Raw genomic sequence first — 24,001 nt, 5'->3', positions numbered from 1 at the left:
GTCTTCATCAGGGAAGGTGGAGGGAGAGGACGGGTTGAATCTTTTCTTTGCGACTCAACCAATCCCGTTTTGTCATGACGGCTTTTAAATGAATCATCCGTCGCATCTTTGTTAGGAACGTCTATTCCTAAAGCCTCAACGTAGATGTCATTATATAGGACCAACATCCAAAGAGCGCGTCTTTTTCTCTTTGCTGTCACGACGAGTCCAAAAGGTCTCGTCGTCACAGCAAAGAACACGGTTTAAGGTATCACTATGCTTCTCTTTTTTTTTTTTTAATACAATGGTTACAAACATACATACTGTCTGACACGTTTTCCTTGAAAGTATTGTACATACATGAGAATTAAAAAAAGAAAAGAAGAGAAAGCAAGAGAAGATGGCCAACTAGCTCCCTGGACACCACGAGAGAAAGCAAAGCAATCAAACACATTTTCTTTTTCTTCTTGCCTTCAGAGAGCAGCGTTGCAGCTATGTTTCATAATCAATTGCTTTAAAATTTTCTTTTCACAGTTCAGAAGATGGAATAACTTCCTCCTCCACCGCAACATGTAGCGCTATTACGATATCATGATGCCAAAAACAATCTCCCATGAACTGACATTAGGATTTAAAAATTATTAAAAAAGAAGTCCTGCTGTTCTGAGTAATTACACCATTTTCTTTTCTTTTTAAAAAGGAAAGCAGTTACAAGAGAAGAGAGTGAGCTCGTCGCCAAGTCTTTGTCCTTCTGTACTGTACAACACTACCCGCCTGCATGGTGCACATGGCAAACAACACTGATAGGCTGAGAGATAGCATGGAAGATACAGAGAGAGACGGAGAGAGAGAGAGAGAGAGAGAGAGAGAGAGAGAGAGAGAGAGAGAGAGAGAGAGAGAGAGAGATAGAACGAACCCAACGGGCTCTGTATTCACAGCTGCTGAGGTGAGGGGTAAAATGTGACGGACAGACAGTTAAATAATCATAACCGTCTCTTTTTTTTAATATACTTTGATAAAAAATAATAATAAAACCTCCTCCCGGGGGGAGAAAGACACGTAAGTTCCAAACTGAGCAGCATCCCGTCTGTCTTCCATCCATCCATCCATCCATCAATCCATCCATTCTGGCTGTTGTCAAAGCTTGTTCTGAAGATCGTGAAGAAGAAGAAGATGATGATGACGACGGTGAGAGCAGAAGATTTTAAACAAAACAATTCAACCAAAAAATAAAACAGAAGACATTAATAGAATAATATGTAGAAGAAGCAGAGCTTGGGAAAAACTCAAACTTCCACCAGGCATCGTGGCTGATAGAGAGAGACAGTCACAGAACCAGCTGATACTGAGCTTCTATCCCACAATGCAACAGAGGTCTGAAACCTTAACATTCCCACATCGCTGAGAGACAGGTAGAGGAAAACAACAAAACAAACAAACAAAGACTTTTTAAAAAAAAAAGCCAGAGGTGCTGCTGTGTGGGATACCCCCACACTTAAAATGATGAGCTCAGCTGTATGCTGCGACTCATGCTCCCAAGATGCACTGCTGCTGCTGCGACGACGGCCTGACAGAAACCGTCCCATCAGAGGACAACAAACAAACAAAAAAAGGAGGCCGGTCCTGATTTGACAGTGACGACAACTTGGCAAATCTACAATGATGTCGCAGTTGTTTTCTTGGGTCAGGAAGCAGGAAGTAGGTCACCAAGGAATGAGCAGCAAGACAACACTGCCTTTAAATAGGCTGAGGCAGACAGACAGGTTGTCAGACAGATTAGACAGGCAGGTTTAAATACACTGCTGCTCCTTCTGACTCGAGGTTTTTTCTTTTCTTTTAAGTACTGGGCGGTAAAACAACCAGCCCCGAATCACCCTGCGCGAAACAAGCGGTTCGGCTGCGAAACTCCACCGACAGCCAAACCGCTCCGAGCGCCCTACTCGTGTGGTCGTCCAAACATCCATCCATCCATCCAAAAAGGTGAGACAGAGACAGCAATGGGGTCCGGTGCACCGGCCTCCAAAGAGGGGGCGTAGAAGTGAGAAGTAGAGGGAGTACAGGAGAGCTGAAGGGGGTCGAGGGTCGTCACTCGGTGAGCAGCTGCTGGAGGAGGCTCTTCTGCTGGGCCTGGTTGTTCTGGGAGCCCTGCGGCACGCCGGGGCCCTTCTGGGAGGCCGCTGCTCCGATGGGGCCCGGGTTCAGGTAGGAGTCGCCGCCAACCAGGTTCACCGTGCACTGGACGTCCGCGAACACCTGAACCTGCTGCACCTACAGAAACAACGATGGTACAGTTCAATGTTTTAGAGCCTCGTCTTCGTAAGTGCCCGACGGATACTGGAGGACTGATTGAGGTTGATACAGATCGGTGCAAGCAAAACCATAAAAAAACAATCTTTTTCTAGATCTGGGCAAAATAAAGATCAGATGCAGGTATTGTTTAACCGGAGAAGTTTCGATACTACTTGGTACTGGGTTATTTTGGTCCGATACCGAGCTAAAATCCCAAATTTCTGCACTAAAATGTTCTCATCTGCCGATATGTACACAGATATTAATATATCTGTCATATGCTGATAATATAGGCCATGCTGATGTATTGGTTCAGCTCTAGTATTATACTACTTGATATTCGTTATAGCTGCTATCACATTGCATGATAAAACCGGAAAAGATGGAGGAAAATAGGAGACAGCAACCCATCAGGACAGTAACGTCCCGGAGCCTCGAGGTCACTAACCTGCTGGTCGCTGCACACCGAGCCGACGTTGCTGAGGTTACTGTTGCCCATGCCAACCGGCTGCCCCATGGGAGACAACGGGCCGACACCACCCGAGCCCCCGGCCAAGGAGACGGTGATGCTCATGTTGTTGTAAACCCCCTGCTGGCCAAAAGCCTGCACCGCACTCTGTCCTGACAGACTGAACAGGCTGCAGAGCGCAGAAACGGTGAGAGACGACAGCACATTACACCGAGGTCTCATTTAAATACACCGATGCAATCAACGGGCGATTTTAACCCAATGCAAGCCTTGCAACTGTGTACACGTCCTCACCTGTTGCTCCCCATGCCTGTCTGTTGCCAGCTCTTCATTTCTGGTGACTGGTAGCCAGGGGGTGGGGCTTGTTGAAGCAAAGGACTCTGGGAGGTGGGGTTTTGAGGTGACAACAGCGGGCTGGTCGGGCTCATCTCAGGGGGGTAAGGTGGGTCTTGCTGGGAGATGGCTTTGAAAGAGGAAAAGCAAAAAGTTAGGTCAGTCATATAAATTTATAGTTTTTTATTTACTTTGGAAAAAAAAAATATTAAGACGTACCTGGCAATATAGACTTATTTTCTGTTAAAAAAAACGTGCTGGTAAGTTGTCATTTCATAAGTACTTGTTAAAATGTTCTACTTTCTGCACTAAGCATTGCTGCGCATTTTGTTACTTTGCCTTCATCTTTTGACCAAGCTGTGGTTTCACACCTCTGTTGCACATCGAGGCCTCTCATAAACACTGCTATCTTTAAGTACTGGTACTAATAAAATGGGGTATAGTACCCTTTAAACATCAGGGTTTTGCGATACTTTTCTAGTATAAGTGTCCCGTGCAACACTAATCTAATATTAAAATGTAGCGGATTCTCAGTCTGGTCCGGAGAAGCATGTTTCCTAGAACTCACCAGACCCTCCAAACTGCTGAAACAGGCCCTGCGGCAATGTGGCGTTCACAGTGGTGCTGAACTGGCCCTGCACGCCGGCCATCAGCGTCGGGTTATTCAGGGGAACTCTGCCGGGCAGTTTGTTGTCCAGAGGGCCCCCGGTCATGGGGCTGAAGTTACTGGGTGAGGTAGGGGATTTTCCCGTCAAAGGGTTGTACCCTGGTGGGAAATTGAACTGCTGCTGTTGTTGTTGAGGCGTTGGCAATGGACCTTTCGGGGGCCTGGCTGTTCCTCCGGTGGGCCCCACGACTCCAGTCGGAGCCCCTGCGATGTTCTGTCTCATCAGCATGACCTTCTGCTGGAAAAGCTGGCGCTGGCGGTGCTGGATGCTGTAGAGCTCCCTCTGACGCTGGGCCAGCATCTGGGCATTCAGCGGAGGCTGCTGAGACATATGATGGAGAAGAGCATGTTACAGAGAACTCGTTCCCTATCTTTTTAAAGTAAATATACATCACGCCGCGTTATTCAAGAGGTCACTCACACACACACACAGAGTAAAGTACCTACACCGGGTCTGTAAGAAAACAGCAGTGGGTGGTCAGGGTGAGCCGAGATTCATTCGCTGCCACTGTGACTCACCTGTGAGGGCATTTGAGGCTGTTGAACCTGACGCAGCCCTATGTTCACATGCTGGGCTCCTCCTGGAAACGGACTAATGCCCGCCATCCTGTTCTGGAGCTGAGACAGAGGAAAATAAGCAGAGGTCAGAAAGGTGCTGAAGGATGAGCGAGGAGGGGATGATAATAGAGCGAAGGGAGGAGGGCAGGATATAATAAGACAAGAGGAAGAAATAAGATCATCGACCGAAGAGAAGACGGAGATAAGTTGAATATTAGTGATGGTGGAGGAAAGGGAAGTGGGGAGTTCTTTTAAGAGCATTTCAATCAATATTTAGAAAATTAAATCACAAGAACTATTACGATATATGAAGATTCAGGCTAACACAGGAAGCTAAAAGTCAATACTTTGTGCTATTCATTACATCTCAGTATTTGTCATTCACAGCCCGGAGTAATTGAGAAGTGATGCATTCTCCCAATACTCAGTTTTACTGAGCAGTGCTTGAACACATCGACCGGTCATTGTCAATCAGATGAAAATCATCCGGTTTCGATCAGCTGCCTATTGATTGGTGCATCTCAATGAGTAAAGTGGGTGTATTATATGAAAGCACTAAGAGCAAAGAAAGTATGAAAACATCTCAAATTTGTGTTCCTTTCTCTCATTTGTTTGTACATTACTGTTTTGTCAGCGGCCCCTGAATCCTGTGAACAAGTCGTGACTGTACACTTTAAAGAAAGTATGTCGCAAAAGCAACACAAACAGCAACATCTTCCATCCCAAACGGAATAAAGTCGTAATGACAAACAAAACGGAGACAAACCTCCACCACCTCCTCCTCCTCCTCCTCCTCCTCCTCCTCACCTGCTGTGGGCCCTGCAGCCTCTGCTGCAGCTGCAGGCGCAGTTGGTTGGGTGGCAGTCTGAGCTGAGCACCAATCCCCTGCGGTCGCGGCACGCCCGGCCTCAGCCCGACGCCCGTCGTCCCGCCGAGGAAAGCCCTCCGGGGGGCTCCAAACCCGAGACCCTGCTGCCCCACCACCGTGGCCAGCTCTGGAGGAAACTGAGCCGGTGGGGCTGGTGTGAATTGGGAAGGGTACGCGGGGAGTTTAGGGTCCATGGAACCTGAAGTGGCAGTGGATTGCTGGGTCGGGAAGTTTTGGGTCAATGGGTCAAAACAGCCTCCCTGGGAAGAGGCAGATACAAATAGGACCGGACATTAATGATTCGTTTATTTAATGAAAACAACCTTTTGCTAAATTCAGCATGCTGAATTATTGTTTTGTGATATTTCTGTTGCTTCTATGTAAATGTGATTCACAGACGGCCCGGCATCTCCATCGTTGTGACAGTCACATATAGACATTCTGAACAGGCTGTTTACCTCGGGCTATATAACTCGTGCACATCTGCTGCCCAGCTCTCTCAAGTATCAAAATCCTTAAAATCACACACTTGCCTGCACCAGTTTGTCGATACCCAGGGCCTTATCCAGCTCAGCCAGTTCACTCTCATCAGTCCCACTGAGGAAGGAGACGAGCTGCTCCAACAGAGCCTTCTCGTCGTTCCGGCCCTCAGGTGTGGTCGGAGGGCCCAGCACCTCATCCAGCGTACAGGGCACACACTGCCTGCTCACACAGAGAAACACTGTACATCATCACCTGCACCACACTGGAGAGTCAGCGGGTTGAAGCAAGCTCCATTTGAAAACCTCAACAGAAGCTTTAAATGTTAAATAAATGACATCCGGAACAACCCTGTAAATGACAACAGATTGGGTGTTGAGAGCACAGTGTTGCTTACTCTTGTGGCGATGCCAAGGGAGCTTGTAAAGGTGATCCAAGACCATTAAAGGACAAGCTGTCAGACAGACACAGAGGCTGGAACGGAGAGTCTCCCACATCCATCTTAGACAGGCCTGAATGAGATTTTAACACAGTTTTATTGCAATAGAAAACAGAAAAAAATCATAAATAAGTAGATTCAACAAGTATAATTAAATTAATTTACAGGATTTAGCACTTTGCCAACTTAAAAAAGGTAATTAACATCAGTTTAAAATCCTGCTTTTGATGCCATTTCTTCGCTTCGCTTCAATAACATCCTATTGTGCTGCTGTTTTCTACAGTATACTGCAAAGCTATATCACGTGTGGGCTCATATATGTAACAGAATACAGTCTGACCACACCCAATGGTGCTGTTTAGTGCATGTAGCACCATTGAACCCTAGACAGAGGTCAGCTCAACAATGCTTTACTGCGACTGAAGATTTAGTGTCAGGTTTCACACAGTGGTCATTTTCCTAAACATTTTCTATGACTACCTGCGACTGGTTCTGTGTGTGTGTGTGTGTGTGTATTATGTTTTGTTGCATACCAGTGCTTGAACTGAAAGGGTTGATAACTTCTGCCTCTGAGAAGAGGCTGCTGTCTTTGGGGGTCTGGAAGGGGTCTCCCTGTCCCTGGTTCTGTGCCTGGCTTGGAGTGGGGGGACTGCAGAAGTCAAAGGCTGACTGACTCTGGAAGTTGCAGCCGGAGGATGGGCCGCCATCACTGAGTCCTGGGAAACAAACACATGCACACAGAAAATTAGGTCAAACCAAATAAAAAAAAACAATGAAGCATAAACCTTTATTGTTTAATATTGATACAAAGACTTTAACTTTATGACTTTCTGCACTGTTGAACTATTTTGGTTATAGTATGTATGGTCTGTTGACATGGCAATGCCTCCAATGGCCACTAGGGGGCACACAGACTAACAATGTGTCAGTAAATAAGTGAATGAATAAATAAAGGAAGCTTTCTGGGTCAAACAACTACACTTGATATTAATACTACTAACAAAAGTAAGGAGGATTTTTTTTGGGGGGGAATTCCAGAATAAAATCGAAATGTTAAGAATAAAGATGAAATATTGAGAATAATAATAATAATAATAGAGAATTACTTTTTTTCTTGAAATGCAAAATAATAATAAAGAAAGAATCTTCCTCTTCTCCTTTTCCCCTTAGGCCTGGTCCTAATAGTCTTCTGTACCATTGTCCATAGGTTGTATGTAGGTAGTTTATTATTATTCCCTCTTCTGCATGACCACCCTCCCCCTTCCTGCTAAGTTGAAACTTTACCTCTGTTAGGAGTGCCGGGAGGCTCTCTCTTCACATTTACATTGCGGGGAGTGCTGGCCTCACCGGGCTGGAGCTGAGTGGGGGACTGCAGTTTGAGCTGGGGAGAAGGGGAGTGGAGCTGGGGTGACGGCGATTGCAACTGGGGAAGGGACTGGGGGGACTGGAGCTGAGGCAAGGGGGAATGGAGCTGAGGCAGGGGGGACTGGAGCTGAGGCAGGGGGGACTGGAGCTGAGGCAGGGGGGACTGGAGCTGAGGCAGGGGGGACTGGAGCTGAGGCAAGGGGGACTGGAGCTGAGCTGGGGGCTGAGAGGCCGGAGAGTGGAGTTGGGGGCCTCCTCCAGGGGTTGTTGAATCCTCACTGCTCTGTTTGGCCCCACTTGGGCCTCTCAGGCCAGGCAGCAGCTGGGTGAGAGGGTCCATGTCAACAGAGCTACCAGACATCTGAGGGCGGGAAATGGAGAGTGGAGCAGAAACAAATGAAAAAGGGGATAGTGACGAGGAAAAAGACAGGATGGAAGAATGGATGGCGTGAAAAGGTAAAGAATGAAAGAATAATGGGTGGCAGGCGATCAGTGACAGAGAGACGGACCGAGACAAAAGGTCAGAGGCCAGTGAGCTTCAAAGGCTGCAGCTGGTAGCTGAGCCTACAGTCGAGACAAAGTCCAAGAAAATAAACATATAACTTGATAAGTTGCTTGTTTAAGCTCAATGAATAGAACAATGCTGTCACTGGTCATGTTGGTGTGATACTACTACTACTGTTATTACAGATCACAACGACATTGACAACAACCGTACCGTGGAGTCTCGGCTGTCCCTGCGGCTGTCCCTGCGGCTGTTTCGGCGCTTCTCTCTGACGGGGCTTGATTTGGGGCTGGTGCACGCTGAGCTGCTGCACACTCCCGCCGGTTTGGAAGCACCTCCTGCTGCAACAGTGGACCCAGTGCAGACCACCCCATCCACGCTGGCTCTCTTCTCCACTTTGACCCTCACTGACTGCAGGCTGAGAGCAGATGGAGGAGGCAGGTCCCCCAAGTCCTTTGAAAACACAGTGCTTCTCCGTTAGTAGTTGTCATGGCATCATGATGACTCATGAGGACAAATAATGTGGAATTTATTATTTATTAAGTCAATGAAAGACACTTCATTCACATAGATCAAGGCTAACAGTCTATTTCAGTATTGTGCCATGAACAGATTTTCACTATTTTCTTTTCTAATTAAGAAGAAAAGAGCCTGAAATACATACATGAAGAAATACAAAAGAAATGAAGAAATACAAAGGACGTTTTTAATGGTCACCTTTTCGTCTGTGTCCAGCAGAAAACGGAGCAGTTGGTGGTCCTGTGGCTCCCTGGAGCTGGACTTGGGAGGTGCTGCGGTCAGAGCCGGACTGGCAGGCGACTCCCTCTTGATCTCAACGTCGTTTTTGTTTAGTCCTTCCTCAGTGGTGGTGGAGGCATCGTGGGGACTGGTGTCCTGGAGCAGCCGGTGCAGGATCTTATGCCGTTCAGTTAGAGAACTGTGAGAGGCAGGGCACTGAGGGGCAGGTTGAGGGTTAGAAGGATGAGGTGATGAGTTGCAGTGGATCCTGTTGTTGTTGTTGGATTCAGCTCCCGTCCCACTGATTTCCAGGAGCTGATTGAGTCTGGGGTTACCCAGCTGTGAGACAGAAGGAAGAGGTGCTTTAACAGAGTTCTCTCCCCCCCCTTCTCCTCCCTCTGGTGGTTTGGCAGATGGAGGCCGAGTGGGTGTACTGGCTTGTCTCTGAAGGACAGGAGAGGAAAGGGAGAAAGAGCCAGTTGACCCACCGCTGGCACCGCTACTACCATCACCGCCAGACTGCTGCCTGTTGAGGCTGCCTCCACTACTTAGTTCCCCGGCTGGGGAGTGGAGGCCCGGTGTGGAAGGAGAGAAGGGGTTCCCCGGTACCCGAGGGCTTCCGCCTAACCCAGGACTGGCTCGTGGCATCCTGGGTGATGTAAAAGAGGCAGGGGTTGCCATGAGTGGGCTGCTCAAAGGAGAGGGGCTGTTGACCTGTCCACAGGTCCGATTGGGCGTCAGGTAGCCTGTGGGTGTGGCTGGAATATGTCCGTTGGGGGAGGTGTTGGTGTTGTTGGGGTGAAGGCCCGAGGTGGAGAGGCCTGAGCCTTGGGTCCAGTTGCTGCCGGGAGGAAGGGAAGGGGAGCGGGAGGGAGTTTGGGCAAGGCTGCCGAGGGCCGGTGGAAGGCTGGGGTTAGTGTTTTCCTGAGAGCTAGCAGTGTTGTGTTCCCTGGAGGAAAAGAAAAGACAACTGTGACCCGGGGGGACTATGTGGACAAAGAACTGCAAAAATCAGCTACAAAAAGGATCGTACCTGTCAATAGTGTGAATGCCCATAATGAAGGGCTGAACGTCGGGGTTGGGGGGGCAGCAGAACTTGCAGCGGGTCTGAGCGCTGAGCGGGGTGCCATCACTTAACGTGAAATGGTACAACGGGCTGATGGCGGTGCCGTGGGTCATCACTGATGGAGATACCAACACATGCACACACGGGACAAGAGAAAGAGGCAAACACCGGGTTTACACTTTGGTCTCATCTCTTGTTTTCTTCTTTCTTCTCGTGTTAACTTTGGTTCGGATTACTGGATCCACATCTAAAAACTGCAACTTTGGAACAAAGGATTTTGATATTGTTGCAGTGCAGATGCTGGCTTTAAGACTTTAATTTACTATATTATAATGGTTTGGAAGTACAGTGGAAAACAGTTACAGCACAGGTGTCAAACTCACGTCATTTTATGTGGCCCGCGAATCCGCCAGCAAAAAAAAAAAAAGTTACAATTTTTTTTATATTTTTTTATTTTGGAAAATAAATTTAAAGTTAGACTTGGAAATAAAAGTATCCCCATGGTCGAAATTCTGAGATAGAAAGTTGAAATTCTGAGATAGCATGTTGTCTGTGTACCGACATTAAAACTATCACAACAGGTGGACAGGAGAGGGAACAGCCCGTAAAGAGGTTTTCCAACAAGTGATTGAGTTGAAAAAGATCGACAAATAATCCCAAAATGTCCACGAAGAGAAAAATTGATGCAGAGGGAAGAAAATGTAATTTAAGATGGGAAAGCGAATACATGTTTGTGCTTCAAGGAGAAAAATGGGTCTGTCTTCTGTGTTATGATGCGTATCGGTGAAGAAGGAATACTATTCACGTCGGCATTTTGACACCAAACACTGAGCTAAATTTAGCCTCCAAGAAAAACATCAAATTGTCCAAGAATTAAAAGGCAGACTGCAATCACAGCAGAATATATTTACATAAGCTACAGCCCAGTGCATGCTAAAGGTATGTGAGCAGGTGAGCTCCGATCAGATACAGACTTTTACAAATGTCAGTTTGTGAAGAAACACCATCGCAGACCGAGTTCAGGAACTAGCAGCAATCTAACAACACAGCTAGCTAAGAGACGAGCAGGTACTCGTCTTCTTCATTTGCTGTTGATGAAAGCACAGACAGCACGGACACAGAGCATCTATCCACGTTTATAAGACCTGATCTCAGTGAGGAGCTCTTGGATGTAGCTGCCATGCACGGGACGACGGCGGGACATTAGTGATGCAGAGAGGTGACAAAAATAGCTTTGAACAAAGTTAATGTAATAACTTGTTTGATGATATTTGTCTTTGTTATTTTCTTTAATAGTTTGATCTTTGATAGAGTAATGTGGGTTTCTTAACCCTAAATTAAAATGATTTATGTTATAATAACAGAAATGTGCTTAAATATCATTTTACATTTATATAACTGCATGTACAATATTTTTACACTTGAATAAACAATAATCAAAAGCAGAGAGTTATTTAACAATAAGTTAGGGAGTAGTTACAGTTATACAGTCTTACAGTTACAACCGGCCCTTTGAGGGAAACCATGATGCTGATGTGGCCCGGAGTGAAAATGAGTTTGACAACCCTGAGTTACAGTGATCACAGTTACTTATATGGATCAAAAAGCTTGGGACAGAATCATTCCTATAAGAATGCAGTTAAAATAGTTTGCTTATAACAATCAAGTAGTCCTCTTACAGTGTTCATTTGGGATCTTTTCAAACATGACAACATACGGGAAAACATTTGAAATCTACAAAAGCTAACTTCAATAAAACATCTCCGCTTTCCAGCTGGCTACCTGTGGCTTGTGATGCCTGCACATTGACATCATGCAGGAAAAAGACCTAATGAGCACGGTGAAGCCGCCCTAATCACGTGGATTGGTAATGCCTGGTTACGTAAGGCCCCCAAAAGAAACTGTGCTGATCCTCGACTGGGTCCATGCCACCGCAGCGCAGCACGTGCAGATGAACAGCGACCACCTCCCTCCACGCCGCTCACCGGGTGTGCGAGGCGCCCCGGTCAAAGGGCGCCATTCATCTGCATGCACCGCTCCCGCTGCAGTGACACAGAGCTGGCCGAAAAACGGCAAAACCTCACCCAATGCGAGCCCTTAGTGAGGGCAAAGGCAGAAGGATCGGCAGCGGGCCAGTAGCTAGTGAAGCTGTTTTTTTCAGAACTTTGTATTCATGTAATAAATATCCAAATGTCAGCTAAAGCGGTGTAATCTCTGTGACAACAAAAACAAAACCAGCTGTAATAACCATCCGCTCGTAGTGATCACGTTGACCAGGACAGGTGTGATCACTACGAGCAGTTTCCACTAGTAGTTGCTGAAACTGTGGTAACCATGACAAAGCTGGCAGCGAGCCTGTCAATGATTTCTGGGAGTGAAGCTGAACAATCGATCGTGGCGACTCACCCTCATGCAGCAGCTTCTTGGCGTGGGAGGGCTCTTTGCCCTGCGTCTGAAAGAAAGCGAAGATGCACTTCCTGACCAGGTCCTCCCAGCCAGGCCGGCCCGTCGCTCGCAAAGCACTAGTTTCTATGGAGATGATCTTCCCTGGAGGAGAGCACCACACACACACACGGTCAGTCTACACAGATTTCAACATCTGCAGTAGCCGGGGACGAGAGGAGGCGCACTCTGTTTACATCGATGATGCTTGGAGCTCAAACAGTCAAAGGTGATGAACCGTTATTCCCTGATGTAGAACATTTAATGTTAAGATGTAGGATATATTATCAGCCCAGATACTTGTTTTGTTGCTGCTGTTTGCATCCTTCCTGATGCACGTTCACAATAATGTAGTACAGGAATGCACTGCTGTTTTCTTGTTTAGCAAATAGGCCACAGCTACGGTTCGTTGTGCAACTGTTTTGCATAATGACAGTAAATTATCCTCGGCTCCTAACCTGTGGGGTCCTGCTTGGTGATGAACGACTCAGTGCTGAAAGGCTGGGCGCGAGGTATCCGACAGGCAATACAGATCAGGCAGCTCTGCAGGTCTGAGGAAAGAGAGGACACAAGTGGTGAGGTGTGTGTGTGTGTGTGTGTGTGTGTGTGTGTGTGTGTGTCTGGTACTGTATGCCACAAACAAAAAAGAAAGAAAGCGTAACGGGTAAAAAGGAAGACTATGGATAAGTACCTCATACAACCAATGATACCACAATGATCAAAGCTTACCTCAACCCTCTAATTCACACAAAATACTAAATGTATATTTTTTACAATATCCCGAGGTGGTGAAAAAAGTACATGACAACCTGTCAAAAATCAAAAATCTGATCATTTTGGTTCCGCTGTATAAAGGAGAAGCTGTATCAGCCAATCAAAGCTTGGAATTGTGTCATGCCAACAACAGATGCTGGGACTCAAAACCTACACAAAAGTAGGACGACATCGGATACCGCGAGTACAATTCTACAATCCGCGAGAGCCAGGTCTTATCAAAACGAATAAAAGCAGGCAGAGCTCAACAGCAGAGTACATCTGCAATGCAGGAACTACGTCATACTTCTTATCAAGGCCATTGCACCAACGGCTCCCCAAAAAAATATGAACGCGTCCTGCAAGAATCTTGCCGCAGTCCAACTGGTCAGATGGAGGAAGTTGGGATAGTGGAACATTGTTTTAATACACTTTCACTCATGACAACAACAAAAAGGGTATTTATGGAGTATTTAACATCCTGGGACACAGCCCATGTTTACTGCATAAAAAATAAATCTATATTCTGTCTTATAAATATACAGTATCCATAGAACTAGGCCTTTTCAGAAAGAAAGGTGAAAGAAGAGAGCAAACAGTATAAAGATATCATATTATAATCAGCTTCCCTTGCTTAAATCCTCCGTATTGATTTGAATAACTGTACAATCTTAAGACTGAGCGCCTGCACACCGCGTGTAGTCATTGTGTGTGTGTGTGTGTGTGTGTGTTTGCATGTACCCTCTCCCTCCTCCTGCATGGTCCGTAGTTGGGACACGGTGTAACACTGCATGATCTCATATTGCTGCCGAGCCTCCGGGTTTTCTGAATCCAACTCGTCCGGTGGCCTCTTCAGCATGCGACAGTTGAAGGTGTGGCTGTTCCTTCGGCCGGGCTCCTGTGGCCACTGCACGCCGTTTACTGGACAAGAGAGGACAATAAACACAGCAGTTTAAAATCAATGACAATTTACGGTTTTAATCAAAGCTAAAAAGAAATACTTCCCCTTTGGGAATATGTTAAAGGTAGCCTGTGGATTATGTTTTTATGAGCTGGCCCCCGTTTTTTTATTTAGTGATGCAATACACATTGCTGCCTTCGGTTTCGCACTATTCTACTGATTTACTGGTGGCCGTATTGCACCAACAAATGTAGAAGTGCGCCAACAAATGTAGAAGTGCGCCAACAAATGTAGAAGTGCGCCAGCAAAGGCAGGGAAGAAGAAGACTACTTCCAAGTAAACAGGAATTCAGCCGTTAAACTTAAAAAAAAGAAAAAGAAAAAAGGTCTTGTAAATGTTTTATGAGGAAGGATTTGTTGGTACGTTTTTAATAACACAATAAAATACTTAATATGATATCTTGATATAAATCACAGTAGACAAGTCTTGGCCACCATGACCAGATCAAGTGTTTTTGTTTCCCTTGATTTAAAAGAAGAAAAAAAACCTGTTGGAATTTCCTTTTTTGCCATCAATGATCTGTTTGCACTAGAACCTTTCTGGGTCCTGGGGTCCGTTTCACAACACTTTTAACATGAGATAATCGAACATTAAACACACTATTTAAAGCAAACGCTATACTTGCAATCTATGTACAAGCTTACAAAAGACCGGTAGGACACGCAAATACATGGTAACTAAATTGTGAAGTGTGTTTGCGTCTAAGCAATGCTCGCAAAATGGCTATTGTGAAACGAGCACCTGCCCACTGAGCCCAGTCCAACACAGTTCCTGCTAAATCTCCTCTCGTCTCATTTGATGTTTTTTTTTTTCTCTTTCTTCCAGGGCTGCTGGAAGATGCCAATTTTGTTGAGTGAGTAATCACTCCTGGATCAAACAGAATGCAGCAGACTTGCAGATGTTACACACAATATTATGAAAAGTGGTATTTTTCCTCATTTCGCCCATTCAAATGTTTCTTTTTGGGTCGTTACAGCGCCCTAAAAATCACACCCAGATGTACTGAAGGACCCTCCTGTGTTACTGAGGTGGCGTAACTGATATTTGTGTCTAGTTCTCTACGAGAGTGGGTTTTTAAAGATCTCCCTCTCTGAGAAGAAGGAAGAGCTGTAGTGACTGGCACAACATTAAAAGAGATTACAAGATCAAAACAATACAACGGCTCAACCGTGGCGCCTACTGCCCTCCTTTATCTATTGTCCTCATACGATCCCACACAGGCCCGCTACATTTTTTTAATCATCAGTGCTTCTCAAGGTTGCGGCTAAGAATTAAAACAACATTATCACAGGGAAGAAACAGTGTTTCACTCTTCCCTCGCTCCTCAAACTCCCCCACACATACTCTCTACTCTGACATACCGTTTCTTCGCTCTCCTGGAACATTCTTCAGCTTTGTGAAGAGCACTTGTATCTGAATCCATTCAAACTGTTCATAGTTCATCACGCTGCCTTTCTTCATGGCTCTTCAAATGTGCTTTAGCTACAGTATTCTCCATCAATGAACCAAGTTACTTATCCGTATTATGGACTGTGTTCTGATTTTGTGCCAATACTGATCTCCTTAACAGGGTCGTCAGCATTGAAACTACTGATACTGAAAATGCAATTACCAAATATCTTTAAAAAAAAGAAAAGTTGGCGTCTTAAACCGATGATATAAAGTGTTGGACAGCAGATTCACGCATACTGAGTTAAAACCCACAGTCCCGGCTCACTCACCCAGGCTTTTGGGCAGCAGATTGCGAACAAATTCATTGTGGTCTCCCACGTGGAGCATGCTGTAGACACTCGAGGTCATCAGCTCCCCCTGGGCGTATCCGAGGTAGCTCGTCACGTTCTCTGAAACAAAGACGATGCGGCCCTCCCGGTTGACGACGAAGAAGAACCCATCAAGGGCCTGAAATGAGGAGAGGAAGAAGAGTAAATAATTCATTTAAAAAAAAAAAAAAATCTGTGTGTTGAGTTGGGAGTAACAATCCCAGCGGTGGTGGTGGTGGTGAGTAAATGTGTGATTGTGTGTGTGTGTTGTTCACCTCAAGCAGCATGGGCCCCAGAGCCTCTTTCTCCACCAGCCCCTGGCTACTGGAGGAGATGTCGCTCTTCTGCACCTCATCATCTGGAGACAGAAGAGCTGCTTTCTCTGTCAGGGGTAAACAAATGCAAATCAGAAAACCTTTGTAGAGGCTGCAGACAAAAAAATATTTATTGTGAAAAATGTCTTTCTAGCACAGCAAATCTAAAGCATGCGAACGTCTTCAAAGCAGCATATTTGGTTAAGCCTTTCACAAATCAGTCCATTGTGTGTGTGTGTATGTCCTCACCCTGCTCGCGCCGTTTCATCTGCTGGATTTGGTCCACGGTACTCTTGAGGATGTGGCACTTGTCGGGCTTGGAACTGAGACTGGCAATGTCGCCCATGTTGGACGACAGCAGCTCAGCCAGCTCCTCGATGTAGCGGCACTCCAGCTCCCGTCTCCGCTTCTCCACACTGCGAAGAAAGAGAGCCCGTTCACTCGACCGGGACGGACGGACAAACCGCAAACTCGGGCCACGACTGTCGCCCGGCGCGGAGGCATAACCATCATGTGATCAGGTTTCCTTTAAATGTATGTTTCAATAGAGAACTGTGACTAAAATAATGTACTTTGAACTTAAAACGTCCAGTGTTATCTGGTAACAATCTACAACAATGTAACTGAGACACTGTTTCCGAGTTACCTTTAACAGTTTTTTGTTATTTATTTGCAACGTATACATCGATACTAATATATCTGCAATAAGCTCAAAACAGAAGATTTACATGTCGAGCTCTAATTGGACAAAACAAGAGATTTGAGCTCTGAGGAGTTGTGATTATTATTTTGCTGATTACCGACACTCTAAAAATGAATAAGAAAATAATTTGTAGCAGTCCTGATCTTTACTTGATCTCCTGATACTTCTGTTTAAGTCCGTCTTAACATGGTGCGGTTTAATGTAAATGAAACATTTGAACATCTGCTCACGACAGTTTGTTTCTTTTTCAAACAACAGGTGGTTTAAATGATCAGTTTCAGAGTTGGGAATTGTTTAAGTAACATCGCAATGTGCTGTAAAAAGTGCCGTGGTTTTTCAACCGGCTGCTTGTGATTTTTGTTTCTGTGATATGTAAACAAGAACATTGCCGTAAGTAAAAAAACATGGCAACTTAAATCTGCCTTTAACTGGAGCGTCTTCAGAGTCTATGCACAGCCTGAACAATATTCTCCAGATTCAATAATACACTTCCAAACCGACGAGTTGCAGCAAGGTATGTGGTAAACATGAAAAATAGGAATGTGTGAGTGAGTGTGTGACAACAGCAGAAAAAGTAGGTCAGTGCATTGGCCTGCCAGAACACACAGGCGTGGTGACCAAGGGAGGGAGGGGTGAGGAGGGGGAGGACGCTGCTGAGTGTATGCGCAGGTCAGTGGCCGCATGTAGCTGCTGTAGAAATGCTAGCTGGGCTGTTACACCAGCTATTGGGCCTCACACACACACACACACACACACACACACACACACACACACACACACACACACACACACACACACACACACACACACACACACACACACACACACACACACACACACACACACACACACACACACACACACACACTGCCTTAAACCTGACCCTGACCTAAAACTTTAACCCTAAATCATGCTCTAAACTCTGCAAGATCCAGAGGATTGTATCTTTCTTCCCTCAGTGGCGGAGGAAGCCTTCAGATCCTTTAGCTGAAGTAAAAGTACCAATACCACACTGTAGAAATACTCTCTGACAAGTAAAATCCCTGCATTGAAAATGTTACTTAAGTAAAGTATGTTTGTATAATCAGGAAAAAGTAGTTAAAAGTACTCAGTGCAGAGAAATGTCCCCTGTGACATTTCTCATAACTCATCTAATAATGTTTGAGTAACTAATGTCTTGTGATCTTTCAACAGCAAAGGTCACGCGTTTCTTTTCATTATCAATCAAAGTGTGTCCCTAATTAATATTTTGACTTACCAGCCAAGGGGACTGAAGTCTACTCTCTACTACTCTCAGTAGTTTTTCATGACGTACCCTGAGTTAACATTTCCGTTCACGTTAGAGCAGTGGCGGGCCGTGCATTTTATACCTGGGCCTTCACTGCTGTCCTGCAGCTGAAATACCACCTTATAACCACATGATGGCACCACAGCTGTTATTCATTTTTAATGCTGTAACTATGTACATCTTCGTATTAAACCGTTCGGTACGAGTCGTTTGAATAATGCTAGAGCATTTAGAAAATGCAAAAGCCTAAATTCAGGAAAATATAATGATCTCAGCTGGTCTGGCTGTGGGACCTAACATCACTCCTTAATGACAAGCCGCGACCCAAAGAGATTATCATAGGATTTTACTTTCACAACTTGAACATTTAAGTACTGCTCTGCAATGTCTTTCCTTGTCTCAGCCCCCTGTGTCATGGTGTGTGGTACATCTTACTCGGGTCAGAATGCCCATATTTGATTGGCTGAGCTGCATCACGTGATGTGACTCACTACCCATCAGCCTCTGCTGGCTGTTAAGTTTCGTTTCACGATAGTCACGTGCTCGCCCACCGACCAATCACAGCACACTCTGCACCTCGCGGCAAAGCTACACATGGACACTGAGCGGCATGTAATGCTGACGTCATTATAGGCCAGCTAGCAGGCTCTGATAGTCAAAGAATACGCCCAACATGTCAAACTAAACATCTGATTGGTTGAACACGGACAATCAACAATATCGTCCCAGAGAAGACCTTGCAGGCCCCGACGGCCCGCCACTGCATTAGAGTTGTATTTCTGTAATGTTTGTAAACAGTCTCGGTATCAGAACGAGGTACAAGGCCGGGTGTTTACCTTTGCCCCGATGTGTCACATGGTGAGCCCTTCCTCTTGCGTGAGTCCGGCGTGGCAGGGTCCAGGGGGTTTTCCCCTACTGCGCTCATTTTCAGCTTTAACTGACCTGTAGAGGAAGAACACACGGTACGGCAAGGAAAGGCCGTTAATGGAATTTTCCATTTCATTAGAGCAAGTACTTCAGTAGTTTTCCCAAAACCTGATACACAAGTGTTTAGTAGCTACTGAAACTGTCACTACTCCCAGCGACACCATTCTTTGAATACGTTGATGAAACTGTACAGCAGGGTATCGAACTGTATTTATTATACGGCACAATGTTCGTGGTAAGGATCATAACATTCACCGCTCATTTGAACTTTGGTTTGAGGTCACAGTTCAGCAGAACAAAAACAGAAAAGCAAAAGATAACACTGTTTTTTTATATTTTAGGTTTGTAAACAGTTGCACACGGACCGCAACTTTAAAATATCTGAATTAAAGACACAAATACAAGCATACAGTCGACACTTTCACAAAACTCTCCATAGATAAAAATGAAGGAAAAAAAACAGTGATGTCAGAATTGACGCACAAAAAAGGCAAAAGAATAAAAGCCGCCGATCATTAGAAGTATAGTAACAGTAACTCTAGCTGCAGTTATGGACAGGATTGACTTATACTCTTTATTGGGGCTGTACCGAATCGTTTAAAGCTTCTTGCATAACGTGTTATTGCCGGGTCTATTCCTTGTGCTTAAACCCGTTATTTCAGCCCAGTTGTAGATAAAAGATTAGGCGACACTAATATGTTCGGCATTACACTATTTATAGAATAAGGTTTCAGTGGTTGCTGCATTGTTTCTGAATTCTGACTGCGATCCAAAACGTTTCCAATAACCCCAGAGCGTTTAAAAATATATTTTTAAAAAAGGATATTGACGACATTGTTTATCTCAAACGAAATATTCAGCTTCAATTCCTTGTTGTTGTCATTTAGGCTTTTCAGAACACTAAAAAGCGGTTTGCTCTCCCGCACACACCTGTATTAACAGGGTCATCTGGCGGCCATTCACCAGCACAGCAACACAAAATCTGATTTATTTTTCTCTCCTTTTTGTTTAGGGTGATGACATCGTACAATATGACGACAGACATTTGAAGCTTCATTTGAAAACCTCAAAAAGACTCTTGGAGTTGTAAAAAGATGACATTCAGTCGAGCCCTACGCATAACATTTAAACTGCATTTAATTTGGTATTCGGACGCAAAAAGTAACATAAAGCTCTGCAACAAACCTGCCTGCTGGTACCGAATCACCTCTATAGACATTTCCTCTGTAGTTTGTGGGAATGCATGTTGTGGATTTGCATTATAATTATATATATATTTTAAAAAGCCTCTGTAATATTGTGTCTCTTATGTCTCTAATATCCCTCTTCAGTCTCCCTTAATGGACTCGTGCCCGTTCTTTTATCTGCTAAGTCGACCGCCTGCACCTCTCTCGCTGCGTCGGGAGGGTAACCGTGGCAACAGGCAACGCTGCAACATTTGACGAGTCCACGGGGTTCGTGCACGCTCCATCAGGTCAAATAGTTAAGTTAAAACCCTTTGGATGCCATCAAAACCTGAATTTAAGACCATTCCATTAATCCATACACTCAGACAAATCCACAAAAAGCAGTAAAGGAGGTGAAGTTCTGTCGTGTTTGGCAAACTGTAGAGACAGGCGGGGTTTATTATTTCATAACTGGCCTGTTGTTGACAAAAATCAGGTTTCTACTAGGTTAGCACTGTGCACATCAGGATGGACTCAAGTCTCTTCATCTTTAAAACCACATCCTTTCTGTATCTCAATAACAATAAACATACACAAATAAACTACAGACAAGCACAAAAGTGTTTCAAATTCAGGGGTTAACTGCACAAAACAAGCAGCCATTGTCACGGTGTCGGGTGCTACCGCAGGGCCACGCTGCTCACAAGACGCTAATCTTTCCTGACTAGCCTCGTTTACTTATTCTCTCTCTCTCTCTCTCTCTCTCTCTCTCTCTCTCTCTCTCTCTCTCTCTCTCTCTCTCTCTCTCTCTCTCTCTCTCTCTCTCTCTCTCTCTCTCTCTCTCTCTCTCTCTCTCTCTCTCTCTCTCTCTCTCTCTCTCTCTCTCTCTCTCTCTCTCTCTCTCTCTCTCTCTCACGAGAACCCTGCTCCACATCAACGGACACAGCAATTAGCCGAGGTTCTGAGAAACGGAGTTCAGCGTCGACTTAAATAAAACCGCTGAAACTGTATATTACAGTAAAGAAAACAAACAAAGCGACTTATCAAAATAAGCTTTGCAGGAAACACCGTGCACCATAAAGACCAGTGGTCCCTGAATGTGTGTGGATGTTCCGGCCTCTGTTCACCCACTGAAGTGTTTTAGTCAATTGCAGCAAGAAATAAAGTAATAATCAGCGAGATTTTCATTAAACCGACGGTTGTTTAGCCAGAGTAAGTGGCAAGAATCACACAATCGATCCAAGATTTAGCAACCCTTGAGTAGCACTTGTTAAAATGTATCAATAAAACACAGTTTTTTCTCCGGCGTGTTGTTGTGACGGTCGCTCTGCTGTTTTTGGGCTTTCTCTCTCCAGGACTTTGTCTGGAGGATAATGACCGCCGTTGGACACACCTGGGCTAGCATAGAGGGGTCGTTTACTTGATTAATGCATTAATTGTTTGGGTCGTTAAATGTTTGAAGACAGTACAAAATAAAGGATTACCATTACATTTCATTCCAGGCAACGCCAGCTGCTGCGCTCTGGAGTGTACGCGGTCGATGGGTTCGCCGTTCATGCAGCGCAACGAGCCGTCGACAGTCGGCATCGTGTACCTGATGAACAACAATTCCTCCGACCTGGTGAGTGCTTGTGATCAAGTCATTACGCTTGATGGAAGCCGGCTTTGTTTTCCACATCCCGACCGTGCCCTTTTTGAAAAAAGCAGCGTCTTGAACATACATGATAGGGGTGGGAATCACCAGAGGTCCCGCGATACGATATTATCACGATACTTAGGTCACGATACGATATTATCACGATACGATATTATCACGATACTGCGATATTCTGAGTATTGCGATACCATAGGCCTATATTGCGATTTATTACTTTTTCAACTTCAAATTATGTCCCCAAAGGAAAACTGTGTCAACATGTTTTATCTAATAAGATAAAGTTTTCAGTCTGTTCATCTCATTTTTATTGCAGCAAAATAGGATTGTCAAGCAGACAGACTGACCAACAATGTCATAAATGTTGCATGAACCTGACAAACTGAATTGTTTGTATTACTACATAGTCCAACTTAACTAAATGCAAACGCGTGGACTCAGTACATGAACTATAACTTATATAAGTAGGATATAAGAGTTATATAACTCAGTATAACTTGCGATGCGTGGACGTCGAGGGCAGAGAGACAGTTATGCGCTGCACTCTCCCCATGAGCCTGGCTACTGTTGGCAGATTTAACCCTGTTGTGAGGCCAGTGCTCATAATGTCAGCGGGTTCCCTCCCAATATAATACCGCATATAATGGACACCAATTATTTATTATGCATTTTTGCATTTCATTGTCAGCGGACAGATTTTTTTTCTCCATGTGTGGAAAGATTTAAATCAAATGAATGTTTTAAAGTAAAATATTGATTAAGATTGTTTGTATTTACAGTGATGCAGCAGTGTGGCTGCCTTCATTTACACTTACGGTCGTCACTTTGTGCGTCTCGGATCGAGCAGCTATCTGATGTCTGTAAATGCATCCAAGAAGCTTGTTAATCTAGATTCATGAGACTCTGCGACTGCTTCCAGCACGTAGCCCGAGGTCCCCCGATAAGGCCCGGTTAGCTTTATTATTTATACCTCTGCTGTTGTATGTGTGACTGTTACAAGCAAAGCTTCATTGATATTTAAAAGGATTCATACCTCAAAATTGTGAAAACCGGTCAAGACTATTTAATTGACGCAGCTGCATTAATAGACTGTTGACACCCCTGCTGCATCATATCTTAGTTTCTTGAAGCGTTCTCAGAGAAGTGCTTCAATAAAAGCTATGACGGTAACGGTGAGTAAGGCTAAATATTGTCATGAGTTCAAGGTACTGAAGTGTCGGTTTTCCCTGAACTAACTCATCTCTACAGTGTGATAAAGAGCTGCTGAAAAATAAATAAACAAGGCCGCGAAGCGTCGGGGTTCAAAGGTAAATGTGTCTATGCTTCCAGCTGCATTCATTCACTCCCTGCAGTCTGTGAATAATTTCGGCGTGCTGTGTTTGTTACCATCTGCCTGCAGTCTCTCACACAACCCTGTCACTGCGAGACGCCCTGCTGTTTCCTGGTCTGCGCCATTCGTTTGCTGTGGTCAGCTAATGCTCGCAGCGTTTGGGCTTCACACGAAGTACATAGAAATGCAAAACACAAATGTGTCTTTAATGCAAAGGCGGCAGATGTTTTTCTTTTTAGTGTGAAACCTCGATGGGAAGCGCTGACAATAATAGAAAAACTAAAAGTTATGAAGTCGGTCACACCACCAGGTCAGCCTCCTGTCCGCAGTCGTTCATATCGTAATTTGCAACAAAATCCCACGCTGCTTTATGCACATGTATTCAGGAAAAGGGTGCTCCCAAATTCTGATCTGGCCATTAAATAACCACAAAATGTAGCCTGGAATACTTTTAAAAGCATCCGTTATGCACGGAAACTCTCTCACACCACTCACATCATCGACAGTATTTCAAACCGCTGTCACTGTCACGGTTCTACGTCTGCCTCACCTTGACATGTTATTGTTGTGTATTAATTAAGACGCAGCAGACTCATTTGAAAGTCTGCAAGCGAAAAACAATGACAAAGACGAATGCAAACGTGATTAGGGCTGCAACACCTTCACTGTAAATGAATCAGTGACGTCCTATAATGTAAGGCAAGGAATCAGCAAGTTAGAAATGTTTAAGAGGTCGGACCATGCAAATATTTGGCCTTTCTGCTTGAAAAATAACTTTAAAGACTACAATGATCCATAATATTAAAAGGGAGTCCAAGGTGTCACTTTCAAATGTCTTGTTTCATCCGACCAACTGTCCAAACCCAAATATATTCAATCAACTGTAATAGAATACCAGGAAAACCAGTGATTATTCACAAATAAAAAGCTGAAGCCTCATTTAAAAA

At 44.8% G+C, this 24,001-nt stretch overlaps 1 protein-coding gene across 4 annotated transcripts in view; it reads right to left on the bottom strand.

Annotated features, from left to right (window-relative positions):
• Positions 1 to 259: 259 nt before the first annotated feature.
• Positions 260 to 24,001, bottom strand: part of ncoa1 (nuclear receptor coactivator 1) — a 41,771-nt gene continuing 18,029 nt past the window's right edge. For 2 of the 4 annotated variants that reach the window (XM_076083914.1, XM_076083912.1), the window contains exons 3-22: positions 18,814 to 18,919; positions 16,236 to 16,402; positions 15,948 to 16,054; positions 15,634 to 15,811; positions 13,693 to 13,872; positions 12,657 to 12,749; positions 12,163 to 12,303; positions 9,724 to 9,871; positions 8,670 to 9,639; positions 8,166 to 8,405; positions 7,367 to 7,808; positions 6,616 to 6,798; positions 6,041 to 6,155; positions 5,693 to 5,865; positions 5,103 to 5,419; positions 4,257 to 4,355; positions 3,639 to 4,059; positions 3,032 to 3,200; positions 2,717 to 2,906; positions 260 to 2,247 (exon numbers count right to left, since the gene is read on the bottom strand). In XM_076083914.1, the coding sequence (XP_075940029.1) occupies positions 2,065 to 2,247; positions 2,717 to 2,906; positions 3,032 to 3,200; positions 3,639 to 4,059; positions 4,257 to 4,355; positions 5,103 to 5,419; positions 5,693 to 5,865; positions 6,041 to 6,155; positions 6,616 to 6,798; positions 7,367 to 7,808; positions 8,166 to 8,405; positions 8,670 to 9,639; positions 9,724 to 9,871; positions 12,163 to 12,303; positions 12,657 to 12,749; positions 13,693 to 13,872; positions 15,634 to 15,811; positions 15,948 to 16,054; positions 16,236 to 16,402; positions 18,814 to 18,902 (4,605 nt within the window). In that variant the 5' untranslated portion in view covers positions 18,903 to 18,919 and the 3' untranslated portion in view covers positions 260 to 2,064. Of the gene's footprint in view, positions 2,248 to 2,716; positions 2,907 to 3,031; positions 3,201 to 3,638; positions 4,060 to 4,256; positions 4,356 to 5,102; positions 5,420 to 5,692; positions 5,866 to 6,040; positions 6,156 to 6,615; positions 6,799 to 7,366; positions 7,809 to 8,165; positions 8,406 to 8,669; positions 9,640 to 9,723; positions 9,872 to 12,162; positions 12,304 to 12,656; positions 12,750 to 13,692; positions 13,873 to 15,633; positions 15,812 to 15,947; positions 16,055 to 16,235; positions 16,403 to 18,813; positions 18,934 to 24,001 lie in introns of those variants that run through there. The other 2 variants (XM_076083915.1, XM_076083916.1) reach the window with 2 other exon arrangements.

The sequence above is a fragment of the Anarhichas minor genome, unplaced genomic scaffold (assembly GCF_050575085.1).
Source record: "Anarhichas minor isolate MPS153535 unplaced genomic scaffold, ASM5057508v1 ptg000136l, whole genome shotgun sequence".
Lineage (NCBI taxonomy): Eukaryota > Metazoa > Chordata > Actinopteri > Perciformes > Anarhichadidae > Anarhichas > Anarhichas minor.
This window is presented reverse-complemented; position numbering and strand designations above follow the sequence as displayed.